Source organism: Leucopleurus acutus (assembly GCF_964270905.1).
Source record: "Leucopleurus acutus genome assembly, chromosome: 14".
Taxonomy (NCBI): domain Eukaryota; kingdom Metazoa; phylum Chordata; class Mammalia; order Artiodactyla; family Delphinidae; genus Leucopleurus; species Leucopleurus acutus.
In genome coordinates, this window is record NC_139156.1 from 33,728,771 (window position 1) to 33,751,987 (window position 23,217).

At 35.8% G+C, this 23,217-nt stretch overlaps 1 protein-coding gene across 1 annotated transcript in view; it reads right to left on the reverse strand.

Annotated features, from left to right (window-relative positions):
* EXOC6 (exocyst complex component 6) overlaps positions 1-23,217 on the reverse strand; it is a gene marked incomplete at its 5' end in the record, with an annotated part of 188,022 nt that overhangs the window by 111,843 nt on the left and 52,962 nt on the right. Inside the window, 5 exons of the mRNA XM_082855035.1 lie at positions 1,074-1,171; positions 6,043-6,114; positions 7,606-7,726; positions 7,850-7,896; positions 18,739-18,822. Of these exons, the coding sequence (XP_082711161.1) occupies positions 1,074-1,171; positions 6,043-6,114; positions 7,606-7,726; positions 7,850-7,896; positions 18,739-18,822 (422 nt within the window). The remainder of the gene's footprint in view (positions 1-1,073; positions 1,172-6,042; positions 6,115-7,605; positions 7,727-7,849; positions 7,897-18,738; positions 18,823-23,217) is intronic.

Here is a 23,217-nt window from a genome sequence, read left to right on the forward strand (position 1 = left end):
AGAAAGGCAGAAAGGGAGAGGAAAGTTTTTTTAGAATTTAAAAAGGAGGGAGTTGATACTTCTTTTCATGGCAATACAAAATTATATAGTTATTAAAATACTTTGTGCCCTGAAGGCAAGTGGTTAAAGTGAAAATAATTGTCCTAATTAGATACTTTAAGATTTTTAATTTAACAATTATGTTGTTTGTAAAAATAGCACTTTCCCCAAACAAAATTTATAAGCCATAAATTTTTGTCTCTAGTACTAAATACCACTGAATATTTACAGCCTCATATCTGGGGAAAAAAACTACAGAGATTAGGACTAAAAGTAGAACAATTCAAAATTGATTATAAGTGGTACAGTCACTGTGGAAAGCAGTATGGAGGTCTTCAAAATATTTAACATATATTAACCATACAATCCAGCAATTCCACTTCTGGGTATATGCCCAAAAGAACTGAAAACAGGGACCCAAACAGATAACTGTTCGCCAAGGTTCATAGTGGCACCATCCACAATTGCTAAAAGGTGAAAACAACCCAAATATCCGTAAGTGGATGAATGGATAAATAAAATGTGATATACATAATGAAATACTATTTAGCCTTAAAAAGGAATGAAATTTTGACACATACTACAATATGGATGAAGCTTGAAGACATTATGCTAAGTAAAATAATCCAGACACACAAAAAACAGACAAATCCAGACACAAAAACCAAACATTGTATGATTCTACTTATATGAAGTACCTAGAGTAGTCGAATTCATAGAGACAAAGCAGAATGGTGATTGCCAGGGACTAGAAGAAGAGAATGGGGGTTACTGTTTAACTGGTACAGAGTTTCAGCTTAGGAAGATAAAAAAGTTCTGGAGATGGATAGTGGTGATGGTTGCAACAATGTGAATATACTTAATGCCACTGAACTGTACATTCATAAAAGGTTAAAACTGTAAGTTTTATGTTATGTATATTTTACCACAATAAAAAATATTATAAGCATTTTTTATTGCTAAATGCAAAAACCAATTACTTTAGCATCTGACAAACTTTTTCATTACATTAAGGCACCATGGCTTAGACTAACCTGAAAACTCCAGCCCATTTTTTAAGCAGTGTTTCATTGTATTGATCTCTTATTTCAAATAAAAGGTCAAAAAGTCGGTTCACTGGAAAACCATAACCCTAAAACACACACAAAAAAGCAGATAAACAAGTAAAATAAATAAGGATAATCACTTTTTAAAGTTCAGAATACTAGAGAACTGTTTGAAGTGATCACTGTATCACATTGTATGCCATCCTAACAGTATGAAAAAAAGATATCCTTTTGACTTTCTACTAAGTTGTACTAGGTAAAAAAGAGTCTAGAAAGAGTTTTATGAACTGGAATAATTTTTCTATTTCTTCTCTCTCTTTTTTGTCTGGATTACACTGTTAACCTTAAAAAGTATTAGAAGTCAGAATTGGAGAAAAAGTTCAAGATTAGTGATCTATATATCTGTGTCTTGGGAAGTTGCCTCTAAATAAGATACAAGAAGAAAAGAGAATACATTCTGTCCGAAACATGATGGTTTCCTTTTGTACCTTCAATTTAACACTGACTTTGTTGTACAGGGAAAAGTTATCAAACGTAACACTCCAAAACTTTATTCCTTTGCAACTCCAAATCCATTTGAAATGCTACCCATATCAGGACCTAACATTTCTGCTCGCCTCAAAGTTGTCCCTATTCCCCTTCAAGGCTTACGTCTTCATCTTTGGTCTTGATCCTATCTCCTCTTGCAGGAACTGCTCCATGGATTATCTACTTTGCTGTGTCTTTAACTTCCACTAGCTCCTTTCTCTTCACTAAATAAACATGCTAAATTGCCTCCCATCTTTAAACCAAGAACAACTAAAGAAAACAAAAAAGCCTTCCCTCAGTTTCCTGTGTCACTCCTTCCATAGCCAAACCTACTACAATCTAACTCTCTCACGCCTATTCCTTTATTGAAACTGCTCTTAGCAATGTCACAGAGAATCTCCTGAATATAAAATTCCATGATCTCTCACTCCATCTTACCTCTGTTTCTTGAAACTCTTCTGTTTTGAATTCTGTAACACCACTCTCTCTCCTTGTTCTCCTTTTATCTATGAGTAATCCTTCTGGATTCCTTTTTCCTTCTATCTCTATCCTTCAATCTTTTCTTCTAGCTCTCTAGGGCAATTTCAAGTTGATTGACTTCAAACACTACTTACTCTGATTATTCTCAATCTGTATCTCTAGCTAGACCTCTATAAATTCTAAATATTTAATTCCAACAGCAATTAGACATCTCTAGTCAGTCTGCCAACAGGCACATTAACTTATCTCTTCCCTTTCAGACTAAACCACGTGTTCTTCCTATTTCCTATCCCTGTTAATAGTTCTATCATCAATCCAATTTATCAGGAAAGAAACCTGAAAGTCATCTAAATGCCCTCAAAACAAACACATCTAATCAGTCATCAAATTCTTTTGATTTTACCTCCTTTACAAATTTCATTCAAACCTATCATTCTCTATCGTTTACTACCTTTCTTTCTTCCAGAAATCTTCCCAGTATCACTGTTTTACTTCAGGTCCTTAACATCTCTTGCCTAGACCACTGTAAGAGCTTCCTAAACTGAAATTCCAACCATCCTGTCTCTTTCAACTCAATCTATTGCCCAACTCTTAAAATTATCATCTGAAAGTGCACATCTGATCACACCATTTCCCTACAGAAAGCTTACTAAAGCCTCACAAGACATGCCACAATCTGGCTCAAACTACCTTATCAGTTTCATTACCACTCTCTGCCCTTCTTTGCTTACACTCAAACACTACAGTTTCTAACGCCATTAAGCTGCTCAGCCAGTCTCATGCTCACCATACCATACCTCTACCTGTAATTAACACATGCTATTTTGTCTGCCATTAATGCCTCTTCCTTCATATCTACTTGCTGAACTCACATTTCCTTCAAAATCCAGCTCACATTTCAACTTTCTGTGTAGCCTTTCCCAACTCCTGGAATCAAAGTTATCATTCTATCTTCTATGAGCCCAAAGCTCTTTAACATATTACTAAATTAGCATGTCTTATCGGGGCTCTCACTGTTGTGGCCTCTCCCGTTGCGGAGCACAGGCTCCGGAAGCGCAGGCTCAGTGGCCATGGCTCGTGGGCCCAGCCGCTCCGCGGCATGTGGGATCTTCCTGGACCGAGGCACGAACCCGTGTCCCCTGCATCGGCAGGCGGACTCTCAACCACTGCGCCACCAGGGAAGCCCATAAAGTGTGAATTTCTTGAAGCCAAGAATCTTTATGTCCCTACTGTTCTACTGATTTTTATATCTATCATTGTATATATCATCTAGCTGCTAGCACATAGTGGGTGCTCAAAAAAATGTTAATGAACGAATCAATAAATGCTTGCTTTTTATTTGCTTAATAGGCAGTAAGCAGAACTATGAACATGCTGGTGTTTTTTATTTTTAATTTATTGTTTAGTCAGCTTTCTTTTAAATGGTGGAATAATTACATTTTTAAAAGAAAAAAAATTCCTTAAGTTGGCAAAGTGCCAATTTTAAAAGCTAAATATTGTGCAATATTCTTTAATTAGTTAAAGGTTAATTAGAAAAGACCCTCCTCAGGATTCCCCTGGTGGTCCAGTGGTAAGAATCTGCCTTCCAATGCAGGGGATGTGGGTTCGATCCCTGATTGGGGAACTAAGATCCCACATGCCACAGGGCAACTAAGCCGGCATGCTCTCAAGCCTGCGTGCCACAACTAGAGAGCCCGCATGCAGCAACTGCTGAGCCCGCATGCCACAACTAGAGAGCCCATGTGCTGCAACTACTGAGCCCACATGCTCTGGAGCCCGTACACCACAACTGGAGAGGCCCCATGCCGCAACTAGAGAGCCCTCGTGCTGCAACTACTGAGCTGCGTGCCACAACTAGACAGAAGCCTGCACGCCGCAACGAAAGATCCTGCATGCCACAACGAAGATCCCGTGTGCCGCAACTAAGGCCAGACACAGCCAAATAAATAAATAAAAATAATTTTTTTAAAAAAAGAAAAGACCTTCCTCAATTCTTCAATTATTAAGTATAACTTGAAAAGCCAGTATTTATTAATTCAGTATGAGATTTACCTAATAATCAGCCTGTCAGTATTCAGTGAAATGAAAATACTGCAGGATTTCTGAATAAGTAAGGAGAACTGGTTCGTTTTCCTTAACTTTATTTCAAAGTAGTAGGATGAGAGAGGTATATTTACAAGGGTTTATGCACTCATCACTGTTGCTTTTTTATGCTTCTATTATTTGAATGTTGTCTATTACTCCTTGATTCTCTGCAGAGTTCCTTGGAAACACATCAAATACTCAGTCTACAACTGAATCTACAGTTGTACTCAAAGTGCCAACTCAAGAACAGTTTGTATGGTTTTTAAAAAAGAGGTAAGGAGCTTGTACCAGAATATAAATCAATGCTATACTGATATCAAGAAAGTCTTGTTACCAAAAAAAAAAAAAAAAAAAAAGCCAACTGAGCTAAATTTTGTACTTAGTGACATAGTTGATTTACATTCTGACAAAAGTTTCTTTTCATTATGGATCCATAACAAATGATTTGTAGACCTGTGATCTCTGGACCATATTTTGAGTAGCAATGCTTTAAGTCATTAAGGATAGCAAAGCTCCCTCAAGTTACTTAGACATAGGCCCCAGATATTAAGGCAGCCTTTAATAAAACTTCCTAAGTTTTCTTACAGAGAGATCAGTATTACAGGTACATTAGTCACAAAATTTATGAAAGCAAAAAAACCCCAAATTATTTTGGTATTATAGTATAAGCCATACAAACTAATAAAGATGTAAGGCAATAAAATAATTTACTAAGGAGCTTGTGGTATCTTCTCCTTAGGTTTAAGAATAAAATAGACAACTATTATTCTAGGATGGAAAGACTCCTGTGATAAAGCCAACAATTTAGCATTTGCCAAAGCACTTTTTATGAAGCTCTAGATCTAAAAGATTCTCTAAGGGGAAAAAAGATTTACGTGTCAAATATGTTGGGAAAATGCTGCATAATCACCTTCCTTTTGGAAACGTATAGTGTAAATTTGCTCTGAGATAGGCTTTTAGTGGAAAAATCTGTTTTACTTCACTCAGCATTTTCTAAACATTTTTGACCACAGAACTTTTTAAGTAACATCTATTATCACACTTTGGAAAATGCTGGTCTATATTTCACAAAAAAGTTATTCCAACCATAAAAATCCCATAAATATAAGCATGAAAAACAAATGCAATCAATTCTTTATTATCTGTGATCAAGGAGGAGGGACAAGTTTAAAACTTTGATACTGAAAACCACAAAGACATTGAGTTTTAAGATAATTCAGTTTTAACCTTATTTTAAAAAGAAAAACAAAACCCAAAACTCAAAGAAGTAAAGTGATTTGCTCACAGTCACAGTACACCTGAAATTAGGAAGACAATAAGTACACACAGCTTTCAAACTAGTATGTGTTTTCATATACAGTATCACATTTAAAACTCAAAACAATTCTGAAAACTAGTAATTAACAAACTCATTTTCACAAATGAGGATCTAAAGTTTAGAAAAGTTGTAGACATACAATTAGTCAATAGCAAAGGTTGAATATAAACTCCGGGTCTTTGTGATTCCACAGTTCATGTTCATTATCCTCAGGCAGAACTTTAATCTTCTAATTTCTAGTTCAGGGTTCTTTCCACTACACCGTGTATTTTTTTTTTAACTGCAAAAATATTTTATCTACTCTAACAGAATGACCAATATTTTAAAAGATGGTAATATTCCCTGAGCTCTGTCCAAGCTTCATAATCAGGAAGGAGGTGGTATTAAAAGTCCTGAGTAATAGGAGAATATCAATATATAAGTAAACATTTGATTACTACTAATTTACTACCATTAAGCCACAATAAAATAAATGAGTGTGGTCTATGTTTTGAATAGCTTTAAGTGCTCAAATAGCCATTAATTGAATATTAGATTATCACCCACCTGCAAAGTATCTGCAAATATTACAATGAGATTCTTCAGTTCCAGAACAAGATCAGGATCAGTGCAATAAGACTGCGAGAATGAAGGGTAAGTGGGGGTGGAAACACAAACAAACAAACACACACCAGAGTTATTTGGTTAAAAACTAAGAAATAAAACTTAAAAATTTCTCCCTTAATTTGCCTGATTTACAATAAATTTGAAGTCTTGGTTATTAGATCCACAGCTGGCTTCCACTATTCATGAAAAATTTCATAGGGAAAGATCATAACATGACATAACTAAAGTATCTGTATTATATGAAAAGAAATTTTTCTGAAATTTGTACACACTAAACTTTGGTCAAAGCAATGATGCTTATATTTCTAAAAGTCTTTAGATTTTAAGGAACTAGTTATTTCAAATTGAAAAAATGGTTTATATATAGACCATATATTTCTACTTTTCAATTATTTATTCTATTATAAAAGAGATACAATCAATATATTTCTCCAATATAAGAAATGACAATTTAAGTATTTTCTTAGTAATGCACCAAAGAAAAATAATTAATTTCAAAGGGATAGTGAAATTCATTCTTGTTCCCTTAATAGCATGTCATAAGATTTTAAATGTGATATGTTGCATTTAATATATTATGATCTCATACGTGATGCCATGGAATTAATAGGAAGCACACTATCATATTACATATTCATAGCTGGCCTGAATATAAACCATGATAAAATGTATTGTTCTTTATTATAATATGTTAGAAAAAGTTGTAGTTCATTGGACAAATACTGTATCCAGAATCTATGTCCCTGATAAATAAAAATATAATGTATTTATAATCTAAATATCACTTAAACTAATAATCTTCCTGCAAAATACTTTCAATCTCTATTCTCAATAATAAAATTTTAAATAATAGATTATAAAACTTTAAGTTTGGGGAAATTTCACTGAAGTTAAACTCCCAAAATTGTCTTAAGAAAAAGTCCACACTAAAAAATTATTAATTTCAATAGTCTTTATAACACATATTTTTATTTCTACAAAAGGCATATTATAAAAATATTTTATCATTTTACCTTCATTCATAAAAATAATTCTCATTACTTAAAGGGTCATTATTCTAAATGAGTTCAAATTCTGAGAACTGCATATTTTTAAGAAATTTATAACTGTATTACTGCAAACAAATTATAAACATCGAAGAACAAGTTCTACTGAGTTTTAATCGTGGAGTTTACTTTGGAAACAAAGAATCTGGACTGATAATTAAAAACCCTTTCTTCATGGTGCTTTTCAGTGATCTAATGAAGAGGTCAGTTGAGACTAATGAGACCAGCTTAATTCTTCATCTTCTATAATGCTGGACTAAAAGTGTCTTCAGAAGCCCCACTCAGTTGCAATATTACCAGACAAACAAAGGCCTGTCATTACTACTTCCAAATCTGAGCAATTACCAAAAAAAACTGCAGAACTGATGGAGGTATAGTTTCCTTCTGACATTATGCATTTCAGAAGTTCTAGAAGTAACTGAATTAAAAATTTAGTAACATAAATTGTCTGACTTACTGAATGAGCTCTAAGGACAGCAATTATCTTTGAGAGGGCCATGTTCCAAAGTTCATCAGTGTATGCCCTGGTTACTAATCCTTGGGTCACATGTAAAATGTGATCTTCCACCACGAAGAACCTAAGAACAGTAATTACCAAAATAACATGAGTTAAAAAAAAATTAAAACCTAAATAGGAGATCATTAGTTCTGACACATAACACAATATCAAAATAATACTTATTGCCATATTAGATACATACCCTACAATTTGAGTGAAATATCTTCTATAGCCATCAACTGTTTCATGCTTTAAATGAAAAATAAAAATCAATTTAAAACAATAAATATCAGTAACATAAAAGTAAGTTCCAAATCAGTGCAACATTTATTAACAAATATTTATTGAGAGTCTACTATATGCTGCATACATTTATAAGGCACCAAGGATACACTGGTAAATAACAAAAAGTCCTTACCCCTCATGGAACTTGCATTCAAAAGGAAATGAACAATAAACAAATTAAAAAGTCAGTATGATTTCAGAACCTCCTTCTCAGCAGGCTAGTTCAAGCTACCATCATCTCTCACTTGGACAATTACATCATTCTCCTACCTAGTCTTCCAAGCTTTCAGGCTTGATCCCTACAGCCTATTCTCCAGAGAGCTGCCAGAATGATAGTTTTCAAACAGTAATCATATAATTATATCATTTGCTAAAAACCCTCCAATGACTTTTCATGTGATTCATAATAAAAGTCAAATTCCTTTAAAATGGTCTACGATTTCCTACTGTTTATAATTTTAACAAAAGGTATACAGGAAAATATTTGATCATTTGAATTTCATAAAAGTTTATTACATGAAATATAACAATTAAGTTCCAGTATTATATTTTATATATTTCATAAAAGTGATCAAAAATTTCAAATATCTGGATTTTTTCAGAGAGGGGACTGTTATTACTATTTGGCTTAAAAATACTGTGATCAGAGAATACAGTCTCCATGACACAAATGTTTGATATTTCTCGATATCTGCTTTATAACACAGTATGTAGTCACATTTTATGTTCCATGTGTACTTAAAAAAATGTTTCTACAGGTGTTGAAACAGAATTCCTTTTTTTTTGGCTGAACTGTGTGGCTTTTGGGATCTCAGTTCCCCGACCAGGGACTGAACCTGGGCCCATGGCAGTGAAAGCACTGAGTCTTAACCACTGGACCCTCAAGGAATTCCCAAACAGAATTCTATACAGTTTATTAGACAAGCCTATTAAGCATGTTCTGTATTCTTACTAATATTCTGTCTACTGGCTGATAAGATACTGAAGTATCCACTATGCTTATGGATGTTTTTGTTTATCCGTTAAGCTGTGGCAATTTTGCTTTAAATATTTTGAGTCAATGTTATCAAGTACTTATAGATTTAAATCACCATTTTTATCAACTCTAAGACATAATTTTTTTTTATCATTCTAGCTTTTTGAAATTATATTTAAGTAGAGAAGCAAGAAGAACAGAAGCAAGAAGAAGGACAGAAGCAAGGAGACAGCAGAAGCAAGAAGAACTACAATCCTGCAGCCTGTGGAACAAAAACCACATCCGCAGAAAGACAGACAAGATGAAAAGGCAGAGGGCTATGTACCAGATGAAGGAACAAGATAAAACCCCAGAAAAACAACTAAATGAAGTGGAGATAGGCAACCTTCCAGAAAAAGAATTCAGAATAATGATAGTTAAGATGATCCAGGACCTCGGAAAAAGAATGGAGACAAAGATCGAGAAGATGCAAAAAATGTTTAACAAAGACCCAGAAGAATTAAAGAACAAACGAACAGAGATGAACAATACAATAACTGAAATGAAAAATACACGAGAAGGAATCAATAGCAGAATAACTGAGGCAGACGAACGGATAAGTGACCTGGAAGACAGAATGGTGGAATTTGCTGCTGCGGAACAGAATAAAGAAAAATGAATGAAAAGAAATGAAGACAGCCTAAGAGACCTCTGGGACAACATTAACCGCAACAACATTCACATTATAGGGGTCCCAGAAGAAGAAGAGAAAAAGAAAGAACCCGAGAAAATATTTGAAGAGATTATAGTCAAAATCTTCCCTAACATGGGAAAGGAAATAGCCACCCAAGTCCAGGAAGCGCAGACAGTCCCATACAGAATAAACCCAAGGAGAAACACGCTGAGACACATAGTAATCAAACTGGCAAAAATTAAAGACAAAGAAAAATTATTGAAAGCATCAAGAGAAAAACAACAAATAACATACAAGGGAACTCCCATACGGTTAACAGTTGATTTCTCAGCAGAAACTCTACAAGCCAGAAGGGAGTGGCATGATATACTTAAAGTGATGAAAGGGAAGAACCTACAACAAGATTACCTCTACCTGGCAAGGATCTCATTCAGATTTGATGGAGAAATCAAAAGCTTTACAGACAACCAAAAGCTAAGAGAATTCAGCACCACCAAACCAGCTCTATAACAAATGCTAAAGGAACTTCTCTAAGTGGGAAACACAAGAGAAGAAAAGGACCTACAAAAACAAACCCAAAACAATTAAGAAAATGGTACTAGGAACATACATATCAATAATTACCCTAAACATGAATGGATTAAATGCTCCAACCAAAAGACACAGGCTTGCTGAATGGATACAAAAACAAGACCCATATATAGGGTGTCTACAAGAGACCCACTTCAGACCTAGGGACACATACAGACTGAAAGTGAGGGAATGGAAAAAGATATTCCATGCAAATGGAAATCAAAAGAAAGCTGGAGTAGCAATACTCATATCAGATAAAATAGACTTTAAAATAAAGAATGTTACAAGACACAAGGAAGGACACTACATAATGATCAAGGGATCAGTCCAAGAAGAAGAGATAACAATTATAAATATATATGCACCCAACACAGGAGCACCTGAATACATAAGGCACCTGCTAACAGCTATAAAAGAGGAAATTGACAGTAACACAATAATAGTGGGGGACTTTAACACCTCACTTACACCAATGGACAGCTCATCCAAAATGAAAATAAATAAGGAAACAGAAGCTTTAAATGACACAATAGACCAGATAGATTTAATTGATATTTATAGGACATTCCATCCAAAAACAGCAGATTATACTTTCTTCTCAAGTACACACAGAATATTCTCCAGGATAGATCACATCTTGGGTCACAAATCAAGCCTCAGTAAATTTAAGAAAATTGAAATCATACCAAGCATCTTTTCTGACCACAACGCTATGAGATTAGAAATCAATTACAGGGAAAAAAAAAACGTAAAAAACACGAACACATGGAGGCTAAACAATACGTTACTAAATAACCAAGAGATCACTGAAGAAATCAAAGAGGAAATCAAAAAATACCTAAAGACAAATGACAATGAAAACACGACGATCCAAAACCTATGGGATGCAGCAAAAGCAGTTCTAAGAGGGAAGTTGATAGCTATACAAGCCTACCTCAAGAAACAAGAAAAAGCTCAAATAAACAATCTAACCTTACACCTAAAGGAACTAGAGAAAGAAGAACAAACAAAACCCAAAGTTAGCAGAAGGAAAGAAATCATAAAGAGCAGAGCAGAAATAAATGCAATAGAAACAAAGAAAACAATAGTAAAGATCAATAAAACTAAAAGCTGGTTCTTTGAGAAGATAAACCAAACTGATAACCCATCAGCCAGACTCATCAAGAAAAAGAGGGAGAGGACTCAAATCAATAAAATTAGAAATGAAAAAGAAGAAGTTACAACAGACACCACAGAAATACAAAGCATCCTAAGAGACTACTACAAGCAACTCTATGCCAATCAAATGGACAACCTGGAAGAAATGGACAAATTCTTAGAAAGGTATAACCTTCCAAGACTGAACCAGGAAGAAATAGAAAATATGAACAGACCAATCACAAGTAATGAAATTGAAACTGTGATTAAAAATCTTCCAACTGGGCTTCCCTGGTGGCGCAGGGGTTGAGAGTTCGCCTGCCGATGCACGGGACACAGGTTCGTGCCCCGGTCCAGGGGGATCCCACGTGCCATGGAGTGGCTGGGCCCGTGAGCCATGGCCACTGAGCCTGCGCGTCCAGAGCCTGTGCTCTGCAACAGGAGAGGCCACAACAGTGAGAGGCCCGCGTACCGCAAAAAAAAAAAAAAAAAAATCTTCTAACAAACGAAAGTCCAGGACCAGATGGCTTCACAGGTGAATTCTATCAAACATTTAGAGAAGAGCTAACACCCATCCTTCTCAAACTCTTCCAAAAATTGCAGATGAAGGAACACTCCCAAATTCATTCCATGAGGCCACCATCACCCTGATACCAAAACTAGACAAAGATACTACAAAAAAAGAAAATTACAGACCAATATCACTGATGAATATAGATGCAAAAATCCTCAACAAAATACTAGCAAACAGAATCCAACAACACCTTAAAAGGATCATATACCATGAACAAGTGGGATTTATCCCAGGGATGCAAGGATTCTTCAATATATGCAAATCAATCAATGTGATACACCATATTAACAAACTGAAGAATAAAAACCATATGATCATCTCAATAGATGCAGAAAAAGCTTTTGACAAAATTCAACACCTATTTATGATAAAAACTCTCCAGAAAGTGGTCACAGAGGGAACCTACCTCAACATAATAAAGGCCATATACAACAAACCCACAGCAAACATCATTCTCAATGGTGAAAAACTGCAAGCATTTCCTCTAAGATCAGGAACAAGACAAGGATGTCCACTCTCACCACTATTATTCAACATAGTTTTGGAAGTCCTAGCCACGGCAATCAGAGAAGAAAAAGAAATAAGAGGAATACAAATTGGAAAAGAAGAAGTAAAACTGTCACTGTTTGCAGATGACATGATACTATACATAGAGAATCCTAAAGATGCCACCAGAAAACTACTAGAGCTAATCAATGAATTTAGTAAAGTTGCAGGATACAAAATTAATGCACAGAAATCTCTTGCTTTCCTATACACTAATGAAGAAAAATCCGAAAGAGAAATTAAGGAAACTCTCCCATTTACCATTGCAACAAAAAGAATAAAATACCTGGGAATGAACCTACCTAGGGAGACAAAAGACCTGTATGCAGAAAACTATAAAACACTGATGAAAGAAATTAAAGATGATACCAACAGATGAAGAGTTACACCATGTTCTTGGATTGGAAGAATCAATATTGTAAAAATGACTATACTACCCAAAGCAATCTACAAATTCAATGCAATCCCTATCAAATTACCAATGGCAGTTTTTATAGAACTAGAACTAAAAAATCTTAAAATTTGTATGGAGACACAAAAGACCCAAAATAGCCAAAGCAGTGTTGAGAGAAAAAAACGGAGCTGGAGGAATCAGACTCCCTTACTTCAGACTATACTACAAAGCTACAGTAATCAAGACAACATGGTAGTGGCACAAAAACAGAAATATAGATCAATGGAACAAGATAGAAAGCCCAGAGATAAACCCACACACCTATGGTCAACTAATCTATGACAAAGGAGGCAAGGATATATACAATGGAGAAAAGACAGTCTCTTCAATAAGTGGTGCTGGGAAAACCTGACAGCTACATGTAAAAGAATGAAGTTAGAACATTCCTAACACCATACAGAAAAATAAACTCAAAATGGATTAGAGACCTAAATGTAAGTCCAGACACTGTAAAACTCTTAGAGGAAAACATAGGAAGAACACTCTTTGACATAAATCACAGCAAGATCTCTTTTGATCCACCTCCTAGAGTAATGGAAATAAAAACAAAAATAAACAAATGGGACCTAATGAAACTTAAAAGCTTTTGCACAGCAAAGAAAACCATAAACAAGACGAAAATACAACCTTCAGAATGGGAGAGAATATTCGCAAACGAATCAACGGACAGAGGATTAATCTCCAAAACATATAAGTAGCTCATGCAGCTCAATATTAAAAAAACAAACAACCCAATCCAAAAATGGGCAGACCTAAATAGACATTTCTCCAAAGAAGACATACAGATGGCCAAGAAGAACATGAAAAGTTGCTCAACATCACTAATTATTAGAGAAATGCAAATCAAAAGTACAATTAGGTATCACCTCACACCAGTTAGAATGGGCATCATCAGAAATTCTACAAACAACAAATGCTGGACAGGGTGTGGAGGAAAGGGAACCCTCTTGCACTGCTGGTGGGAAGGTAAATTGATACAGCCACTATGGAGAACAGTATGGAGGTTCCTTAAAAAACTAAAAATAGAATTACCATATGACCCAGCAATCCCACTACTGGGCATATACCCAGAGAAAACTGTAATTGAAAAAGACACATGCACCCCAATGTTCATTGCTGCACTACTTACAGTAGCCAGTTCATGGAAGCAACCTAAATGCCCATCGACAGACAAATGGGTAAAGAAGATGTGGTACATATATACAATGGAATATTACTCAGACATAAAAAGGAACGAAATTGGGTCATTTGTAGAGATGTGGACGGATCTAGAGACTGTCATACAGAGTGAAGTAAGTCAGAAAAACAAATATCGTATATTAACACATATATGTGGAACCTAGAAAAATGGTACAGATGAACTGGTTTGCAGGGCAGAAATTGAGACACAGATGTAGAGAAAAAATAAAAATTATATTTAAGTATATATTGTTTCTATTCTTCTAGTGGTTACAGAAATTACATTATGCATATTTAAGTAATCAAACTCTAAAATTAATCAATAATTTTACTCTTTTCTGGACAATTCCAAAACTGCAGAACAGTTTCACTTCATTAACTTCCATCTCACTCTAATGTTTATGTTATTGTTTCTGTGCATTTCAACTCTATCTTGTTTTAACGTCCATAATATTTTATTAATATTATTTTCTACAGTCAACACAGATTTGTCCACATATTTATACTTTCCTTGCTATTCATTCATTCTAGCATCTCCTATCTTCCAGTTGGCATCACTTTCCTTTTGACTGCAGTATATCCTTTCTTTAGTAAGGGTGTCTTGGTAACAAACTCTCCTCTTCTTTGCCTGAAAATGTCTATCTTTGCCCTTGTTCCGCTGAATATAGAATCCCAGGTAGACAGCTATTTTCCTTCAGCACTGAAAATATTCCACTGTCTTGTTTATTTGAAAATAATCTCTTCTCTCTGGGTATTTCTGAGGTCTTCTCTTTATCTTTGTTTTTAAAGTCAAATTTACTGAGGCATAATTTACATAAAGCAAAATTAAAACGCTTTTTACATACAGAGTCCAATGAGTTTTGATGAACGTAGACATTTGTGTCACCACAACCAAAATCAAGATATAGAATATATCCATCGCATAAAAAGTTCCCTTTATGCCCCTCTATAGTAAATCACTCTGCCCAACCCTGGCCCGTTGTCACAGATCCATTCTATCCCATAGTTTTGCCTTTTCGAAAATGTCATGTAACACGAATCGTACTATACATAACTTCGCTGTATCTGAATTTTTCACCTAGAATAGTGTTTCTAAGATTTATCCATGTCACTGCATGTATCAGTTCCTTTTCTACTGCTGAGTAGTATTCCATTATGTCAAGGTACAACTTTTTTTTTTTTTTTTGGTACACGGGCCTCTCACTGTTGTGGCCTCTCCTGTTGCGGAGCACAGGCTCCGGACGTGCAGTCTCAGTGGCCATGGCTCACGGGCCTAGCTGCTCCACGGCATGTGGGATCTTCCTGGACCGGGGCATGAACCCATGTCCCCTGCATTGGCAGGCGGACTCTCAACCACTGCGCCACCAGGGAAGCCCGAGATACAACAATCTGTTTAACTATTCACTAGCTCATAGACATTTAAGATGTTTCCAGTTTCTGGCATTTATGAATAAAGCTACTATAAACATTCACATATGAGCCACTATGTGGATAAATTTTCATCTCTCACAGGTAAAAACCTAGGAGTAGAAGTGCTGGGTCATATGGCAAGTGTATGCTTAACATTATAACAAACTGTCAAACTATTTTCCAAAGTGGCAGTACAATATTTATACCTATCAGAAGTTTATGAGAGTTCTACCTGCTCCAAATCCTCACCAGCACTTGCTATTATCGATCTTTTTAATTTTAGCCATTCTAGTAGGTATGTAGAGGTGTCTCATTGTGGTTTTAATTTGCATTTCCCTGATGAAAAATGATATTTAACATCTTTTCATGTGCTTACTTGCCATCTGTGTATCTTTGGTAAAATGTCTATTTGAATCTTTTTAGTCTGTCTTTAGCTAGTTATACAAGTTCTTTATATATTCTGGATACAAGCCTTTCATTAGACATGAGTTTTGCAAATGTTCTCTCCATCTATGTCTTGTCTTTTCATTTTCTTGATACTGCCTTTTGAAGGGTAGAAGTTTTCCATTTTGATGTTCAATCTATCAATTTCTTTCTTTTATGGTTCATGCTTTATGTATCTCACCTAAGAAAATACTGCCTAACCCAAAGTCACAAAAATTTTAACCTTTGTTTTTTCTAAAAGTTTTACAATTTTAGCTCTTATATTTGGGTCCATGATCCATTTCTTGAAATGTTGAATGAGGTAAGCATCAACATTCATTTTTTTGCATATGGGTAATTTCATTCTCTTGTAGTAAAAAGACACACTTTGTACAATTTCAAGTTTTTTAATATTTATTGAGATTTATTTTATTACCCAGAATATGATCTATCTTGGTGAAACTTCCAGGTACACTTGGAAAAGCACGTGTATTCTGCTGTTTTGGGTGAATTATTCGATAAATGTCAATTAGTTCACTTAGCTCATAATGTTTTTCAGGTCTTCTATTTTCTCTTTATCTTTGGTGTTCTACATTTTCATTTTAAGTTCTCTAAAAGTGTACTTCTTTTTATTTAACCTACTTGGATTCCTTGGACTTGACTGTAGGTTTCTGTTTCTCATCTGTCTTAGTAAGTTCTCAGGTATTACCTCAAATATTCCTCTGTCGCTCTTGTTCTATCCTCTCTTTCTAAAACTGCAACTAAATATGTTAGACCTCTCTGTATCTCCCCTTTCTTCTGTATTTTTATTCTTTTGTCACTCTATGATGTAGTCTAGCAATTTCTTCAGATCAACTAAGAGAATTCATCAACCTGTTCACAAAATTTTTCATGTTGGCTAGTATATCTTTTTTTTTTTTTTTTTTTTGCGGTACGCCGCGCCCATCTCACTGTTGTGGCCTCTCCCGTTGCAGAACACAGGCTCCGGACGCGCAGGCTCAGCGGCCATGGCTCACGGGCCCAGCCGCTCTGCGGCATGTGGGATCTTCCTGGACCAGGGCACGAACCCATGTCCCCTGCATCGGCAGGCGGACTCTCAACCACTGCGCCACCAGGGAAGCCCATCTTTTTTTTTATTTTTTATTTTTTTGTGGTACGCGGGCCTCTCACTGCTGTGGCCTCTCCTGTTGAGGAGAACAGGCTCCGGACGCGCAGGCTCAGCGGCCATGGCTCACAGGCCCAGCCACTCCGCTGCATGTGGGATCTTCCTGGACCGGGGCACGAACCCGTGTCCCCTGCATCGGCAGGCGGACTCTCAACCACTGCGCCACCAGGGTAGCCCTGGCTAATATATCTTTAATTACTAGGTATTCTACTTGATTTTTTTTCCACATTTTTTTGGTAATTCCTTTAGAGTTTCTTGTTGCCTAATGGTATCAGCAAGCTTGCCTTTTATTTCTTTAAATATAATAGTGTTATTTTATATTCTATGCCTAATAACTCAAACATTGAACGTCTTTTACAATTGATTTCTGTTGTCAATATTTCTAATGATTCTCACTTGTTTGATAGCTAATTCTGAGTATGAGTTGCTAATTTTCCTTGAAACCTCAACTATGGATATCCTTTATTTGGTATGAAGGTTCGGAGAAGAACTGCATTTGCTTCTACTAGGCACCTGGAGACAATATCAAAATGGAACCACTTTAAATTTTCAGCTTGAGATTTTTTTGATTATCCAAGTAGAATGAATTTGGATTGCAAACACATTTGAGGAACTGCTTGTTATGAATTCTCAGAGATTTTTTCTCTTTGTTCACTCAGCACCAGGATTTGGGATAGGCAATTTTCTTTAGTGTATTTGGCAAAAGGACCAGAGAGCTTTTGCTAGATGGTTTTATCTCTAGGTCATACTAATAACGGGCTATAATTCTTTGGAGTCTCAGCCTTACAAAGGAGACAGTCTCTTATCACCCACTTTGGGTGACTCTATGCTTAGCCCCCTGTACCCCTATGTCCTCAAAACTTATGCTTTCCCATTCAGCCCATGCCCCTAGGATAAAAGCTACATTCAGTTCTTCATTATGCCTGTCTGAATTTCTTTCCTCATTTAGGTTTTCCTGTTTTTTTTTTCTTATATTTAGGTGTATTGAGGTATAAGTTACATGAACAAAACTCTTTTTCATGTGCTGTTTCTATGTGTTTTCACAAATACATCTAGTCACATACCTATCACCGTAACCAACATATAGAACAGTTCCATATTGACTTAGTTTGGCTTTTTTTTTACATTATGGATTATTTTATTTCAATTTTTCCTTATTTTTTTACAGTGAATACATCACAATTTTATAACCAAAAAAAATACATATATTCTTGAGAATGGCTAATAAAAATCCCACAAACAAAGCCCTTTCAGATTACTTATTTCGTCTTTGTCAGGACTATACTTTCCTACCTGATACTCAGTACATTTAAAAAGAACTTAAGATTTTAAAAAATGTTTTATCCAGCACCGTTAGTTGTTTTTTCAGTAGAACAATTAATCAAGATACACAGTCTACCACATCGTCAGAAACTAATTATCACTCCCTGACATTTTATATATTTACTTATTTATCTTTTTATGTATTCATTGTCTTATTTATTCACTTACAGTATATCTTCCCTAATAGAATGTAAGTTCATGAGAGAAGGGACTTAGCCATAGTCATTTTGTTCACTGCTGTAACCTTCACACCTAAACCAATGATTGGAAATGGTAGGTATTCAATAAATATTTGTAGTTGAATGCATGCCTTGAAGAAATTAAAGAGGATAAAAACTTCAACATAACCAATTCAAAATTTTCACATACTTACCATATTTGATTGGGGTTGCAATACCAGTCTTGCCTGTTTCTTTCTTTGTTTTCGGTAATAATTTTCAAATGTTTCCTCATCACCCTAAAATAAAATCAGAAGAGTAATGAAAAACACACATACACAAACACACTGCTAAACAGAAAACTTTACCCCGTAAGAGTCATTTTTCAGTTTTTAACAACTGGATTTAAATGCGGAATGGTATTTCATATTGAATACCAAGAACAAGTTTTGGCATTATGGTTCATAGATAGTAACCTTGTTTGGTATCATGACAATTAAGAAGACTAAAGGTAAGTTCAAATAATTTGACTGTTGCCCAACTTGTCACTTAGCCTTTATACATTTTTGACTGACAAAAGAAAATATCGCTGTCAGTGAAGGAAATTAAGAAAATTAGTTGGCAAGCCTCAACTTCTGAATATGTTGTACAAGAACTAAGAAAGTCTGACCACAGGACAAAATACACTATTTCTAACATGGTTTACTATTAATCTGCACAGCAAGAGAAGGGAGGAACCCTTTGTGAATACTGTCCCTTGATTAATCATTAAAGAAGACTTCTCCTTTATTTGGCACCTTGGAAGTTTTTACACATCAAGACAATGCACAATGGTACCACCAGGTATCAGTGAAGGATATGTCTTTCTTTTATAAAGTAAGTGTGGTAGCCTCCAAGACACCCCCCAAAGATCCCTTGTGTAGTCTCCTCCCACATTGTACCAAGGTTGGTCTATGTGACCAATAGGATGCAGGAGAAGTAAAAGTATGTCACTTCTGAGATTAAGTTATAAAAGGCATCATGGTTTTCATTTGGTCTCTCTCAGATCACTCACTTCTGGGGAAAGCCAGTTGCCACGTCATGAAGACTATCAGGCAGACTTGCAGACAGCCCATGCGGCAAGAAACTGAGACCTGCCAACAGCCACATCTGTTACACAGGTATAAAGATACAGTCTTTCCCAGAGGACTTAGTGCCTGTTGACATAAACTCCCAGATAAAGTATATAATGTGTCTGTATTAAAAACTGAGTGTTGTGTTAAAGAGTCAATTACTAAATGCAGCAAATCTTTATGAAATATCAGGTAAAATGGAAGGCACTGGGGAAAGAACAACAAACAACACTCATGGTCTCTTGCAGATCATACACATACAGAACAGGAATAATACAAAGTAACAGAAGTGCCTACTGGAACTCACTGTAGCACGCTGCCATAAAAGACAGAAAAATTGTGCACTATCAAAGCAAAAAATCATTCCATTACACCAAACTCAAAAACTTATAGGAGAACATCCAATTTGAAAGGAGTTGTGAAAGAATAAAACTTCATGTGGGGCTTCCCTGGTGGCGCAGTGGTTAAGAATTCACCTGTCAATGCAGGGGACACAGGTTCGAGCCCTTGTCCGGGAAGATCCCACATGCTGCGGAGCAACTAAGCCCATGCGCCACAACTACTGAAGCCCGTGTGCCTAGAGCCCGTGCTCCGCAACAAGAGAAGCCACCACAATGAGAAGCCCGTGCACTGCAACAAAGAGTAGCCCCTGCTTGCCACAACTAGAGAAAGCCCGCACACAGCAGCGAAGACCCAACACAGCCAAAAAATAAATAAATAAAATAAATTTATAAAAACAAAACAAAACAAAACAAAAAAACAACTTCATGTGATTAGACAAAAGGAAGCCTAGTTTTCAATGTTACTACAGATAGCAGTGTAATCGTGATGGAACCTACCCTCTGTTTGCCTCAGGTATGAATGCAGTTAAATGTATATACTACCACCTCACATTGAAAAGAATCTATGAAGTTAAGGTAGTTTATACTCACACACACTGAAAGAACTATTTTATCAGAGACTAGACTAAAAGTATTATTGTTTTGATACTACACTATGATTTATTATAGCTTTAAAAAGAGAAATTCTTTTTAAAGGTCTATTCAATAAAGTTCAACACACTTGAAACGTCACTTACTTATCTGTAAAACAGCAAGTTTACATTGATATTGTGCTGTTAGATCACTTTCATCTCAGCTAGGAAGTGCAGAACTAGTCCTGTCTTTTTTTTTTTTTTAACATCTTTATTGGAGTATAATTGCTTTACAATGGTATGTTAGTTTCAGCTTCACAACAAAATGAATCAGTTATATATATACATATATTCCCATATCTCTTCCCGCTTGCGTCTCCCTCCCTCCCACCCTCCCTATCCCACCCCTCCAGGCAGTCACAAAGCACCGAGCTGATCTCCCTGTGCTATGCGGCTGCTTCCCACTAGCTATCTACCTTACGTTTGGTAGTGTATATACTTTTAATAGAGGACTAAAAGAAAACAGTTAACAAATAAAGATAGTTCTATTTGCTCTAATTAACATAATTACCATTCTTTTTTCAATTACATAAATAATCCAAACCTCAAAACTCCTTAAAAGTAAATGGCTTAAGAAGGCAGTGGGATGACATATTCAAAGCGCTGAAAGAAAAACCAAGAATTCTATATCCAACAAAACTACTCTTAAAAAGCAAAGGAGAGGGAATTCCCTGGTGGTCTAGTGGTTAGGACTCTGTGCTTTCACTGCCGAGGGCCCAGGTTCAATCCCTGGTTGGGGAACTAAGATCCCGCAAGCTGCACAGTGTGGCCAAAAAAAAAGCAAAAGAGAAATTAAGACACTCCCAGATAAACAAAATTGAGAGAATTTGACACTACCAGAACCTTCCCTAAAAGAAACACTAACAGGAGTACTTCAGGCAGAAACGCAAGGACACTAGACAGTAACTCTAATTCACATGAAGAAATAAAAAGTACCAGTAAAAGTAAATACAGAGGAAAATATAAAGACAGTATATGTGTATTTTTGTTTGTAACTCTTTTTTTTTCTAATTTAAAAAAACAACTGCATAAAGAATTATAAAACTGTGTCAATGGCTAATGTGTAAATATATAATTAGTATGAGAAAAATAACACAAAGGAGAGGGATTATTGAGAACTAATTATACTGTTTTAAGATAAAGATGTTACTTGTAATTCCCAGGGCAAACACTAAGAAAATACTAAATATATAAATGTGTGTGTGTGTATGTGTGTGTGTGTGTGTGTGCATATAAATAAATGACAAGGGAATTAAAATGGTACATGAGAAAATATCTATTTGATGCAAAAGAAGGCAATAATGGAGAAAGAGAGGAACAAAAAAAGACATCAGACATATTAAAACAACCAGTAGATGTAAATCCTACCTTATCAGCAATTACATTAAATATAAATGAACTAAACAATCCAATCAAAAGGAAGAAATCAGCAGACTGAACTGAAAACAGATCCATCTATATGCTATCCTACAAGAGACACACTTTAGATTCAAAGACACAAAAAGGTCAAAAATAACATAATAAAAAAATATACCATGCCAAGAGTAACCAAAAGAGCCTGAGTGCCTATACTAATATCAGCCAAAATAGAATTTAAGACAAAAAATATTACAAAGAAACACATTTTATAGTGAAAAAAGGTCTTACTACAGAGACATAACAATTATAAACATATACACACATAACAACAAAGCCTCAAAAATATATGAAGCAAAAAGTGGCAGAACTAAGGAAGAACAGACAATTCAACAGTTATAGCTGGAGGCTTCAATAATCCCATTTTTAATAACAGACAAAACAAGCAAAAGATCAACAAGGATAAAGAAGATCTGAACACTATAATCAACTAAACCTAACTGATGGCTATAGAAAACACCACCCAACAACAGCCAGATACACATTATTCTCAAGTATACATGAAACATTCTCCAGGATAAAGCATGTTATGCCATAAAACAAGCCTCAATAAATTTAAAAGGACTGGAATCATACAAAGTATGATCTGTGACTACAGTGGGATTAAATTAGGAATCAATGACAGAAGAACTTTTGTTTGTGAACAGAAATTCACAAACATGGAGATTAAACACATTTCTAAATAACTAATGGGTTAAAGAAGAAATCACAGGAAATTAGAAAATATTTTGAGATAAATGGAAACAAAAACACAACACACCAAAACTCATGGAATGCAGCTAAAGCAGTGGTTAGAAGGAAATTTATAGCTTTAAATGTCTGTATTAAAAAAGAAGAAAGGGGGCTTCCCTGGTGGCCCACTGGTTGGGAGTCCACCTGCCGATGCAGGGGACACAGGTTCGTGCCCCAGTCCGGGAAGACCCCACATGCCATGGAGCGGCTGGGCCCGTGAGCTATGGCCGCTGAGCCTGCGCGTCCGGAGCAACAGTGAGAGGCCCGCGTACCACAAAAAAAAAAAAAAAGAAGAAAGGGACTTGCCTGGTGGCATAGTGGTTAAGAATATATCTGCCAGGACTTCCCTGGTGGCTCAGTGATTAAGAATCTGCCTGCCAATGCAGGGGACACGGGTTCAAGCCCTGATCCGGGAAGATCCCACATGACGCGGAGCAACTAAGCCCATGTGCCACAACTGA